The following is a 12,706-nucleotide window of genomic DNA, read 5'->3' as shown; positions in this document are numbered from 1 at the left end:
TTTGTTTTGTTAGTGCCAACTCCTGTCTTCATCCTTGAGAACCGCAAAGCAGTCTGCTTTCTGAATAGTTAGTTCCTGGCTAACAAATGGCATTCGGCAGAGCGATGCTGTCACACGTGCTGTGTGCCTTCCTCTAAATCCTTCATGAGCAACTTTGTTGATGCTAAAACAGCTTTTTTCTTTTCCTAAATCAAGTACCGTGCAACAAACAGAGGCTGTTGTTCTCAAAGCATGCTGCGTAGTTTTACCATGATTACTGTTTTAATTATGTGGCTATTTCGTTTTGACTTGACAGGTATAAAATGCTTCCTTTTCTTTTACTGGAACTCTCTGTCACTTTTGAATTTCATCCCCTTACCTGTCTTGAGTTTAATGATAAACTGTGATGTTGTCATTAGAGTGTGTCCTATTTTCTTGAAGAAAATAGGTGGTTTTGGCTTTGTGTGTATCACAACGTATCCTGTTTGTACAGGCCGTCTTCTTCTGACATTCCTTTTATCCGTCACCTGCTTCTTCCATTATCCAACCCAGAGCCAACCAGTACCCAGCTTTGGCTTATGGTCTGTAAGCTGGTGCTCTGTTTTACCTTTTTTTTTTTCCAACCAGATCTGGATTCTACTACCCCTAAAAGTTCTTAAAAAAAAAAAAAAAAAAAATTAACAGTTGGTCTGCAATTTTGGCTCTTACCAGAAAACATTAAAAAAAAAATAATCAGGGCCGGCTACTGAATATTATTTTTAAGGTCATCATGTTTTCCTCCTGGGAAATATGAATGCTCATGGAGCTTAAAATGGAGAAAAGCTGCAGTTTTCAAATTCTGAATTTATATGCACATTTGGAAGCTTTAAAATTAGCACGTGTATATGTGTATACATGTATGTGTGTGTGTGTATGCAAAGTCAAAACATCTTCAAGAATGACAGATTTCATGTTTGAGCCTCTCTGCACCAGTCATTGGCACTGTAGATGGGAGGTGAGTATACACGAAGCGTTTGTGTTGAATAAATTACCTGTTCAGTTACACAAGTATTTTTTATCATTTTAATTTTTTATCATTTTATCATTTTAATGGTGGGATGGCAGTAAACTCGTGCATAGATGACACGTATGGAGATGCCCTAACATGTTGGCTTCACGGCTACTTGCATTGAAGAAGTGGAGTGAAACAATCTGATTTTTCTTTTTTATCATGCGTAAAGTCAGGCATTACATCGGGCTGCCTAGCAGAAGGTTCATCTGAATTAGTTTTTTAAAAAAGGGGGAAAAAAGCCTGGATTTTATAAATATTTTAAAATGATTTCCAGAGTTTTAAGTTTCAAGCAGAAACTTAAAGTCCAAATAACTTAAGTCCAAACTTAAGTCCAAATAAGCAGTCTTATTTGGACTGTTCATTAGCAGGAGCTTTGACCAGACCTACTTCAGTATCATTGCAGTCAGCATCCTAATTATATGTAACCAAAACAGTTGGTGCCGGAGGACTGGAAAACAAACTTGACAAAGAACATTCTGCCTGCGACATTGTTGGCACCCGTGATCTGGGCTGATGAGAAGGCAGGAGTCTGGAGAGTGAGCGGATTGGCTACGGGTCTGATTCTCGTTCCCTGATCTCACCTCCTTCGGTCTCTTGTCTGCTCACGGGCCTCCCTACAACGCCAAGGAAATGCCAGCTAGTTTCATGATCACATTCACAAGTGTTAGAGTTTATTCAGTGAGAGTGAGTATTTTTAGAGTGGACTTTTTAAAGACTTTTTATTTATTTGAGAGAGAGAGAGAGAGAGCTGGGGGGCGGGGGGGGGGGGGCGAAAGGGAGAAGCCGACTCCCTGCCGAGCAGGGAGCCCGATGCAGGCCTCAATCCGAGGACCCTGGGATCATGACCTGAGCTGAAGGCAGATGCGTAACACTGAGCCACCCAGGGGCCTTAGAATGAATTTTTAAACAGTGTCACTGCCTTAGTGAACTGTTTTGTCGGGCCCCTAGAAAGACCGTGTTATTTGTCTCAGGGACTATGTTGGACAAATTAAAATTTGTGCCTTCATAACTGATACTAAGTCCACATTACCAACCTAAAACCCAGCCTGTTAACCAGTGTTTGCTGCATCTTTCCGGACTCCGCCCCCCGCCCTGACCCTAGCCCTGGAGGACTCAGAATCATTGTCACTTGGATGTGGATTGAAGGACATCGAAGGATAGTCCGCTTTCTGCAGGAAGACTCCTATGTGAGATCTCCCTGAATTTCATTATCATTAGCTGTGCCCCAGCGACCTTGGTCCGTGGTGCTCAGTTTTTACCTGTGGCATAAACATTGTTGATGGCACGAATTTCTCCATTCTTAGAGAGTACTCTGATGTCACAGAACATGAATTAGGCCCGGGATTTTGAGGAAGCTAAACTACTGGAAGGGATGAAAACCTTTTGAATCTAAGAATTCAAGCCAGTATGTTTGCTTTGAAGACAAAAAGCAGTGTATCACCATGTTTATTTCTTCTTTTGAACCTGTAGTGTTGGAAATTTATTTTTGAGTCACCTGACAGGAAAAAGTCACTTTGGTTTTAAGAGGGAATCACTAGAATTTTCTAGCAAGATTTCCCTAGTAATGCTCTATTTGGGGGTCAGATTATTGCAAAGTGTCCTCGCGATGAAGATACCCGCTCCACTTCCTCCTGTGCATATTGCACATGCAAAAGTTGAGAATTTAGAGGACTCTTTGTGTATTACTATCATATTGATTTTGTGATAAAGGACAAGCTATGTATAGAAACCTATTTTACCTTTTTCCCCAAAACTGATTTGTTGACAACTATCAAAGGACATTTATTTTTTTTTACACAATTCAAGCTAAAAAATAAAATCAGTTATGATATTTCTCCATCACTTTTCCATCTGAGGTGTTAGGTATAAAGAGGTCACATTTTTAAAAATTACTCATTTGGGGGACCCCTGGGTGGTTCAGTCAGTTGCTTAACCTGCCTGTGGCTTGGTATTTTTAATTAAGTGGGATCTGTACGCTAGATGTGTGGTATTAGTGAAGCTGTGCTGTAGTTGTAAAGAACAGGGTCTTTGAAGGAGAGATTCAGTTTATTTATTTATTTTTTTTTTTAAAAAAAGATTTTATTTATTTATTTGACAGAGAGAGATCACAAGTAGGCAGAGAGGCAGGCAGAGAGAGAGAGGGAAGCAGGCTCCCTGCTGAGCAGAGAGCCCGATGTGGGACTCGATCCCAGGACCCTGAGGTCATGACCCGAGCCAAAGGCAGCGGCTCAACCCACTGAGCCACCCAGGCACCCGAGATTCAGTTTATTTTTTAAGATTTTATTTGTTTTAGAGAGAGAGAGAGAGGGCATGTGAGCAGGGAGAGGGGCAGAGTGAGAGAGAATCTCCAGCAGACTCCACTGAATGCAGAGCCTGATGAGGGGCTTGATCTCAGGACCCTGAGGTGAGGTCATGACCTGAGCCAAAACCAAGAGTCAGATGCTCAACCAAATGAGCCATCCAAGCGACCCAAGAGAGATGTCCAGTGTCAACCCAGATTCCACATTTACAAAACCTGTCTTCCAGAGTAGCTGTGAGGAGCAGCAATCATAGAGCGGAGCCTGTCTGACATGACTGGTACCAAAGGCTCCGTTCCAGCAACTGGTCTACCACCATTGCCTTGTCAAGTCGCAGGGGATCCTTCATGTTTATATGTGATCAGAGCAGGGAACAGTCCTGGCACTCCTGTTTTCCAGAGGCTAGTTCCAAAAGAGTTGATTGCACCACCAGTGGTATTCATTCCTTTGACAAGACTTTAAATGGTTGTCTTCCTAGAGAGTAAGACCGAGGTTTGCCAAGGCTTGGAAAGGTCTCACCACAGTTGCTGGGCCCTTCCTCAAGTCCTGGCCCCAGAGCAGAGGCAAGCTAACTCTAGATGGTGGCAGAAGGCATCATGAGGGACATCTGTCTGGCCACACCTCCACCAGGCTCTGTCTTGTTCTCTCGGCCACACAAGGGGCGTGAGGGGTCAGAGGGGCCCCTTCTCTTCCCCCATCCTTACCCCCAGATTCGCAGCCACAGCTATGAGAGGTTTACCCTCTCATAGACTGGGCTTTTTATGTTTTCTTCTTTTGTTTCTCTTTCTGTTGTTTTGGTTTTTTTTTTTCTTGATTTTCGTCTCGAGTCTCTACACGTAGTTGGTGAATTGTTTCTGTGTCCACTCCCCCCCCCCCAAGCCCTCCTGCCTCTTGGAGCCCCTGCATCTCACCCCATTACTGGTCAGGCCATTGACTGTACCTTGTTCCTCAATTATAATGACCCCCTTCCCTTTCTGTTTCAGTTTCAAGGAGAAGCTGGGGCCAGCAGCCCCAGGAGTATCAAGAACAGAAGCAATGGTCATCCAGTAAAGATGGCCGCCAGGGCGGCAAGTCCAGCGACTCTGGTGAAGAAGCGGAAAAAGAGTTTATCTTTGTGTAAAGGTCCCCCGTGCCAACGGCACAGGGTGCTCAGTTAGCCGTCAGAGGGGAATCAAGGGCAGCACCTCTTCCTACGTCCGACGCTCTTCTCTTGGTGCTTTTTTCTTTTCTTTCTCCTTCTTTCTTTACTTACTTTTTGAAAACAGAAATGGACCCGTTGAGGGGTCTTCTCCCCACCTTGGCATTTGAGTTTGAAGCATTTCTTCATTTGCCTTCAGTGAATGCCAGCAACTCTCCATGCGTCCTACTTGAATTTTCTCTGAGGCAGCTAGTTTGCCCTGCAGGATGAGTTTGGGGAAGTAAACAGAGGAACTGGACACATAACTCACGCAGGTAACACCATCGGCTGACCGTGGGGCACTGCCGTGGGTACCCGTGTCACATCTGCACTTGACTCGATAGATTTATTCTTGATGTATGCAATTGCACATTGTGAGTATATTAACAGAGCACACTAATAAATAATTTGTATAAATTATATATATTAGATCTCGGCTATGGTTTTTACATTCTCCCATGGGGAACTTCTTCCTTCCTGATGTGGAATTGTACATTTAAATTTGGTCGGTGACCTTTGCAGGACCGTCAGCAAGCACAGTGAGGAACAGAGTGAAAGAGGCCCACGGCTGACACTACCATGTGCCCGGGTTAATGTACATAGTTGATTGGAATGAAGTTTTATGAATATTTGTGATTTTCGAAGGCCTTTAATTTCTGTCTGCATATTAGCTTTTAATGTATGACTTGAAGAAAGAATACTTTGACCCCTGTAAAAAATCAAAATACTACTCTTTTTAAGACATTTCACAAAAATTCACTTACATTACAGGCTGAGGTATTTTATTCATATGTATATTTATATCAATAAAAAGATTTTACAAGTGGAATTTTGACCTCTTTGGTTACTTTTTTTTTCTTCAAAGGTTTATTTTAGAGAACAGGAGGGGTGGAGGGGGAGAGGAAGAGGGAGAGAGAATCCCCTGCAGACTCCCTGCTGAGCGTGGAGCCTGATGCGGGGCTCGATCTCACGACCCTGAGATCATAACCTGAGCTGAAACCAAAAGTCGGACACACAACCAATGGCACCACCCAGGCGCCCCCTCTGGTTACTTTTTAAAGTTAGGATTGGCTTGTGGTAATGAACTTTGTTCTTATTTCTAAAATCCAGAAGGAGCACAGACCCCAGATAACCAAACCTGTTAGACTCATAATAAATATAGCTTGCTAGTGCATTGCCTGCTTTCACCTTTGGGGAAAAAAAATGAAATTAACCAAAAGTTTATGAGTTTACTCCACTTCCTGTTACCTCAAATCAAGGGTCTTGTAAGGGGGGCAAGCGTGAGCGATGAACGTTTTGAATTTACAAGCTGTGTGGTTGACTGTTGGCAAGAAGAATCCTACCAGTTGGGGCTTGTGGGACATGACTGTCCCCCACCCCCCCAACTGCACACATAGCTGGCATAGACTGAGGGCCAGGAAATGTGGACCAAATGGTTTGCTGCCCCGGCAAGAGATTCTGTGAAGACCGGTGTAAGGTAGTTTTCTTCCATTGCAGCTCTGCTGGCATCAATGCCCATGGGAGAGGACAGCTCTAATGTCTCTAATGGCTGTCAAAGTAGGAGAAACATGAGGGCAAAGATGGCCCTCAGTGAACTAACAGCCGTATACCGGGTGATCGAGCCGACGTCGGTTGTCAGCGGACCGCAGTGGGAAGGGGGAGTTCGTGTCTGTGGTGCTCAGGAGACCGCAGAGGAGAGGATGTGTGCAGGGCCGTAGAGTCATACCATCCCTAAGTGCAGGAACTTGGATTCACAGGAGTGTCCCCTGTAAATACATACTAGGACCAGGTGACACCAGACGGCGTGTGCTCGTCCCAGAGCAAACGAGGTCCTGCTCCCCTGGAACAGTATGTGCTGAAGACCACACCGGAAATCCCTGGGTTTCGGCACAGGAACTGTTGCTAAGAGAACAGGGAGAAGGCCCCGCAGTGACTGGCCTTGGTGCTTTATTAAGGAGTTGGAACCTGACTGCGTGCAAAGAGGAGCCGTTGCCTATTTTTAAGCAATAATAGATCTGGAGTATATAGTGGTCCAGCCTGTGGACCAGGAGGCAAGCAGCCAAGCGAGAATCTCTCATTTCCCTTCACAATGTTGGTCAGGAGCTCCCTGTCGAGATGCCTGTTTGAGGGAAAGTGCTGCTGGGGAGAGGGCGGGGGCCGGGGGTGACAGTCTCCACCTGCTTCCCCTGTCTGGCCCCCACAGAGCTCATGCCACAGCCACTCCTCCCTGGCTTCTACTGGGCAACCTTCACTCTAGGACCTTCCATTGGCCTGACCAGGTCTATCTCTGGGCTGCGCCCAAGCTCTCTCCACCCAAGTCTCCTTTGCCCTTGCCTTCTACAGGTGAGTAACCAGCATCGGGCGTGAGGGGCCCTCGCCTGCTGCTCCCCCCACATTTATCCTTCACGGACCTTTCCCCCATAAATCAATCTCTGCAGGCTCATCCCACCTTGGCCTCTGCTTCCCGGAGAACCGGAATCCCCACCATCCTCCAGACCCTGTGTCCCTCAGCCAAGTTCAAGAACATGTGGTGCGTGTCTGCTGAGCTGAAGGTCAGTGCACTTTCTTCAAAGTCTGTGGGCTTTTGTTTGTATGTTTTGTGAGTAAAGTAGAGAATTTATGTCTCGGTCCCTTAAGGCCACTCTAACAAAAGTACCGGAGACTCAGCGGCTTAAGCCACAAATGTTTCTTTCTCCTGGTTCTGGAGGCTGAAGTCCAAGCTCAAGGTGCCGGCAGACTCGGTGTCTGCTGAGGTCCAGCCTCCTGGTTCATAAATGGCTTTCTTCACCTTGTCGTCACACGGTGGAAGTGACAAGGGAGGTCTCTGCTGTCTCTTTTTTAAAGGCAGGAATCCCATTCGCGAGGCTCCCTTGTGACCTAATCAGCACCCTAATGCCTCACCCCCGGATGCCATCACACTGGGGACAGGACTTCCCCTAAGAATTTGGGGAGGATACAAACATTCAGTCTGTGTCAACTTACTGCATGTCTCTAAGAGAAAGATACCTTCAAGGCAGAGTGGACTGACTGCTCAGGTCCTCTAGGACTTTGGCGACCCGCCCACACCTTGATTCCAGGACCCACGTCAGTCAGGCACAGCAGAAGTGAAGGGAGCCGTGCCTTCCTTCAGGGCCCAGTGAAGCCAAGTACAGAGACTGCGAGAGAGCAGACCAGGAGTCGCACAGCCCAGGGAGCCCACTGGCCTGGCCAGATGGCAGGGGCCTGAGCATAGAGGGGTCCTGAGCCTCCCAGAAAAATCTCAAAACAGAGAAGCAGAACGGCTGCTGGGAGGAGTCCTGGAATCTTCCCATGACAGAATGATTTTCCTGCTTGTGCCATGTGCACGCCCGGAATGAAGACAGGCTACATCACAGCCTATCCCAGGGGTGGTGGGCAGGGGCCTAATAATCCAAGAGTCCCCTCGGCTTGTTTGGGGCACCAGTGGCTACATCAGGCAGGCCGACCTTCCAATGGTGCTTTTCCTGAGTTTCACATCGGTCCCTTGGGGTCTACTCCGCACGTGGCATTGGCCCCAGCATTGTCAGGTGCGGGTCAGGGCCTGGAGAGGAGTCAGAGGGCAGCCAAAAACCGGCCTCTGAAAGTTTGGGAGAATCTGGACCCCTGGTTTATGAGGACAGGGAGACAGGCCTGCAGGAACGAAGCAGTGTACCCCATCCTGAGTATCTTGAAGGGGGCACCAGTGCCTACCATTTCTAAATCAAAAATTTAAAAACTTTTTAACTACCTGAATTTAAGTATAGTTACTTTTCTTTGTAAGACTCCATATCCTGTTTTTATTTCTATAAAACTGTATTCCTATAAAATTGTATTTCTATAAAGTCTTTATTCTGAGAAGGGATCACTAGACCTCATGAGACTAGAAGGTTCAAGCAAGGTGAGAGATGGGCTCTAGGAGCTGCCCTAGGCCCCACAGGGTTGGGCAGATGCTTCTGGAAATGAAAAGGAAGTGGCTCTTCTCTGCAGCACAGAGTCCCTCCTGCTGTCTCCAGAGCTGTGTTCTATCTCCTAAACCATGCGTGCCCTGAAAGTCTTTCTCGTTGGCTCCGGGAAGTACCTAAAATTTAAAAATCAAATTTCTCTGGAGGAGCAGATAGTTCCGAGAGTTGGACCAGGGGCTCAAACTTCAGCATAAATTGTCATCTTTGAGGCTGGCATGGACACATGTTAACGGGCGCAGCTCTGGTCAGAAGTGAGAAGATGGGTAGTTTTCTTCCATCAAGGTGAACGGGAGGAGGGCTTGGTCTTCCAAACCAGGACAGCTGTGGAAGGTCACCCCATGTCCAGACCTCTCCAGAGCATCGTAGCTCAACTTTGCCCTCTGCCCAATCCCAATTCCTTCCTTCCTCTCCATCGGTGTTGATCCCAGGAGCGTGTCCCAATAACCCTCTTGCACAACATTGTCTATCTCACAGTTGGCTTTTTGGGAAACCAGTCTGCATCAACTTTGAACAAAATGGATAAAAAATATTTCAATCTAAAGTAGTGATGTTGAACTTATTTAACGGACCCTATTAATAGTTCACATCGATGGGCATCGTGACAACTCTGAGACACCCAGGTTCCCTCCCCTGCAAACACAGCGCCCGCCCTTTTCCGCAGGAGCTTGTGGGAGAGCAGCTGAGCCTGCCCTTCTCCCATTGGCCCCTTGGCATTTCCTGGCCTGAGGGAGAATGCCCTCTGGGAGAAGGTCTGCCCTTGCAGCCTGTTCAGGAGAGCAAACTAGTTTTCCATTAGCTGAAGCTGCATAAATGGGGTTCTGGAAACATCCAGGAGTTCCTTCTCCAGCTTCTCCCCGGTGCTGCGGCCCCCTCTCCTTACCACTCTGAAAGAAACAGGCTATAATCTCTTCATCAACAAATATTTACACATCTGCCATCTGTCCAGCACCAGGCTGTGACTGTCCTGTCTCCTTGGAAACCACAGGAGCCAGCAATACTGAGATCTGCCCCCAACAGAGCCGCCCCAGAGAGCTGAGGTCTCCTGGGAGCCTTGCAAAACCACTGGTATTGGTTTGAGGGGTCTTAACCCCTTTAGGTCAGGATGGCCTGTTTTATTTCTTCCCATTCAGTCATGTGCTTCCCTCTGTCACCCTCAGCTGCTGCCCCACTGCCCGCGAGTGCTCCATGGCTTCCCTGTCCCTCCGCGTATGTTCCCCTCAAAGGCATCTGCCAACACAGTGGGCTTAGTACTCAGAAGTTTCTGGCATTTGCGAAGTGCTTCTAAACGTACTATTATTCACAATGTGCAGGTGAGGAAATGGAGAAACAGGATAGTAGTTAGGGGCCTGCTGCAATTCCTCCAGGAGTAGGGAGAGGATGACAGGAAGAATAGTGAACAGAACCTGGGCTTTGGCTAGATGTCAGGCACACCATGCTTTACCCCGTACACAGTCCTCCGAGCAGCCCAGGGAAGGAGGTGGCATCATCCTCATTTAAAAATAAGGAATTTGGGGGCCTGGACAGCTCAGCCCGTTGAGCGTCAGCTCTTGGTTTCAGCCTAGGTCATGATCTCAGGGTCCTGAGATTGAGCCCCATTTTGGGTTCTGAGCTCAGTGTGGAGTCTGCTTGTCCCTCTCCCTCTGCTACCCTCCCCCTGCAACTCTCTCTCTCTCTCTCTCTCAAATAGATAGAGAGGGGGAGGACACAGAGAGGGAGAAGCAGACTCACTGAGGGAGCACACAGGGAGAGCAGAGAGAGTAATGTGGGGCTCGATCCCAGGACCCTGGCATCATGACCTGAGCCGAGGGCAGATGGTTAACCCAATGAGCCACCCAGGTGCCCCATAAATAAAACCTTAAAAAAAATGAACTTAAGACTCAGAGAAGTTGAGTAACTTGCACAAGACCACACAGTTGATGACCCAAGCAATCCATTGCCCCCAAATACCATCCAACAAGGAGAAGAGCCTGTCTCCTGATTCCTAGTCCAGAGTCCTGGAAAGCAGGGGAGGAAGCAGTGAGAGTGATGGGGAAAGTGTGTATACATGTAAGCCCCAAAGGTTGCCCCAGAAAAGGGTACCCTGCCCCCTGCCAGGGGGAAGAAAAAAGCCCTTTTTGCTTAGCATTAACTTCGCTTCTCAACAAGTAGAAGCCAGGCTCCTCCAGAGTTCCCTCCACAGGGAGGTTATCCTGGGAGAGCTGGAGGGAAGCGGACCCCCCCTTCCAGAAGCTGGGCCATTTCCTTCAATCAGGAGCCCCAGGGGCTCAGAGCCACGAAACTGGCCACAGCACTGATTGCAGCTTTAATCTCAATCCCATGCAGAGAAGGGGCACTGATTAGCTAACAGCTCTGTCCCAAGGAAAATGCCTGGATATGCTGGTCCACGAACTGCAAGCAGGTGGCAGTCAGGGGGACCAGCCCTCTTGCCCACTCCCACACCACGGCGCAGCGTCCTTTATGAACAAGTCCAGAGAGCTGGGCCAGGAGCCGGGAGGAGAGTAGTAAGGCTGTTGAGCCTAGTTGGAGCTTAGAGAAAAAGTGACACATGTATACTGTCTCCTTAAAAAATAAAAGTAAAGCACAGAGTAGGTAGTTTCTCCTGCTGACTTTTCAGTCCCAGGCCCCTCAGAGAGCAGGTGGGAACGACGGGACCATGCCGGGAGCTTCTCTTGGCACAGGGACTGCTGTCAGCTGGCTTGTGGGGCCTGGAGGAAGTGGCTTGGCTTTTCGTCCCCTATGGAAGGTGTCCGGAGCAGAGTTGGCCATCTGCACAGCTTGGCCTGCTCCTAGGCTGTGCCACCAGCTCTTGCACAGTCCCCGTGGCGTGCCTTGCCTATTGGGGCCCGGCGTTAGCTCTTCCTGCTGACGGGGAGGCTGTGATGGGATGAGGTGGGAGTGGTAAGGGCTGAACACCAGGGTGTCACAGAAGGGGGTTATGGCAGGGATCAGGGACCTGCGGAGAGCATGGGAGCATGCCAACTGCTCCTGTCCTACAAGTGGGAAACAAGGATGAGTAGGAAGCTGACATCAGGTGCCCCCAGCTGTCCCCCGCAACACTGTCCAATATCACCCAACTTGCTGAAACCCACAGTGCATTTCTTCATCTGGAAATTGGGGATAATGATTTCTTCTCTACTTCTCTTGCCCTTGGACCCTGTTCTGACATGAATGTCCCATAGCGACATGGCATGACTTCCAAAGCTGGGCCTGAAGAGATCTCCAGCTGCGTGTCGGTCTCTTAGGTAGCTCCCCCTTGGCATCCAGCTTCCATGAGGAGCCCAAGGGAGCCATGTGGAGGGGAGCTTGAAGTCTCCCTGCACACAGCCCCAGCGAAGCTCCTGGCTCACAGTACCAGCTGCGAGCCCCATACAGGATGCCGTTCTTTGGACCACTCAAGGTGATGCCACCAGGAGCAGCGATAAGCTGCCTTTGCCAAGCCCCAGGCCAACTGCAGAATTGTGAGCTAGGAAATGGCTGCTGTTCTCTACTTTGGGGTGCGGTTGGTTACCTAGCAATAGACCATCATGGAGAAGCCACAGTCCAGATGAAAAGACGAGCTGTACCTCTGTTGCCGAGTTTCATTTGGGTGAGCTCTGAGGCAGATACCAGGCAGACCTTTGCTAGAAGGTGTTACCCTCGAAGGGAGTGGTAGATAGAACAGAGAGCATGACCTACAGAAATAGCCAAACACAGGCAGCCAGAGCTGAAAATGAGTTCTGAGTGATCCCAGGAGGACAAAGAAATTTCAGTGATCACCGTTTCATAGCAGAAAGGTTCATCATTTTAAATAATTCTCTTCGATATTATGCTTTATCACTTGAAAGTTCACTTGCCTTAATGCCATTTATAGGCAAAAAAGCCATTGACTATATAGGCTATTAAATGGAATGAATTCATGTTTTGGCAGAAAATTCATTGATGAGTAATGCATGTACTCCATGGTTCTTTTCCTTGAGACCGAGGTTCCTGGGCCCCAAACTTCAAGTCATCTGTTTCAATTGGGTCTTGACCCCACTCTTAGCCACGAACCCCTGCTGCCCCTTCCAAGTCCTGCCCAGTGCATGGCATTTGGTGGGCACTCCACAAATATTTAGAGAATCGAACCACATTGACTTCTTGAATGAACGTTCGTTCCCAGAGCTCTAAAGGCTTCCAATGGGCAGTATTTTCCTTATAGGCAAGTTAGGAGTCAGTCAGTCATGTTTAAGAGCTCTAGAAACCCAGACCACTTGTAAGAAAACGT

General features: G+C 48.1%; 1 protein-coding gene across 6 annotated transcripts in view; it reads left to right on the top strand.

The window, feature by feature from the left end:
• The window catches only part of CARMIL1 (capping protein regulator and myosin 1 linker 1), a 298,433-nt gene extending 293,100 nt beyond the window's left edge, over positions 1 to 5,333 (top strand). For 5 of the 6 annotated variants that reach the window (XM_059399579.1, XM_059399577.1, XM_059399578.1 and 2 more), the window contains one exon: positions 4,311 to 5,333. In XM_059399579.1, coding sequence (XP_059255562.1) covers positions 4,311 to 4,447 — 137 coding nt within the window. In that variant the 3' untranslated portion in view covers positions 4,448 to 5,333. The remainder of the gene's footprint in view (positions 1 to 4,310) is intronic. The other variant, XM_059399580.1, reaches the window with a different exon arrangement.
• The last annotated feature ends 7,373 nt before the right edge of the window (positions 5,334 to 12,706 follow it).

The sequence above is a fragment of the Mustela nigripes genome, chromosome 5, assembly GCF_022355385.1.
Source record: "Mustela nigripes isolate SB6536 chromosome 5, MUSNIG.SB6536, whole genome shotgun sequence".
Classification (NCBI taxonomy): domain Eukaryota; kingdom Metazoa; phylum Chordata; class Mammalia; order Carnivora; family Mustelidae; genus Mustela; species Mustela nigripes.
Note: the sequence above shows the minus strand (reverse complement) of the source record. Positions and strands in the feature narration are given on the sequence as shown.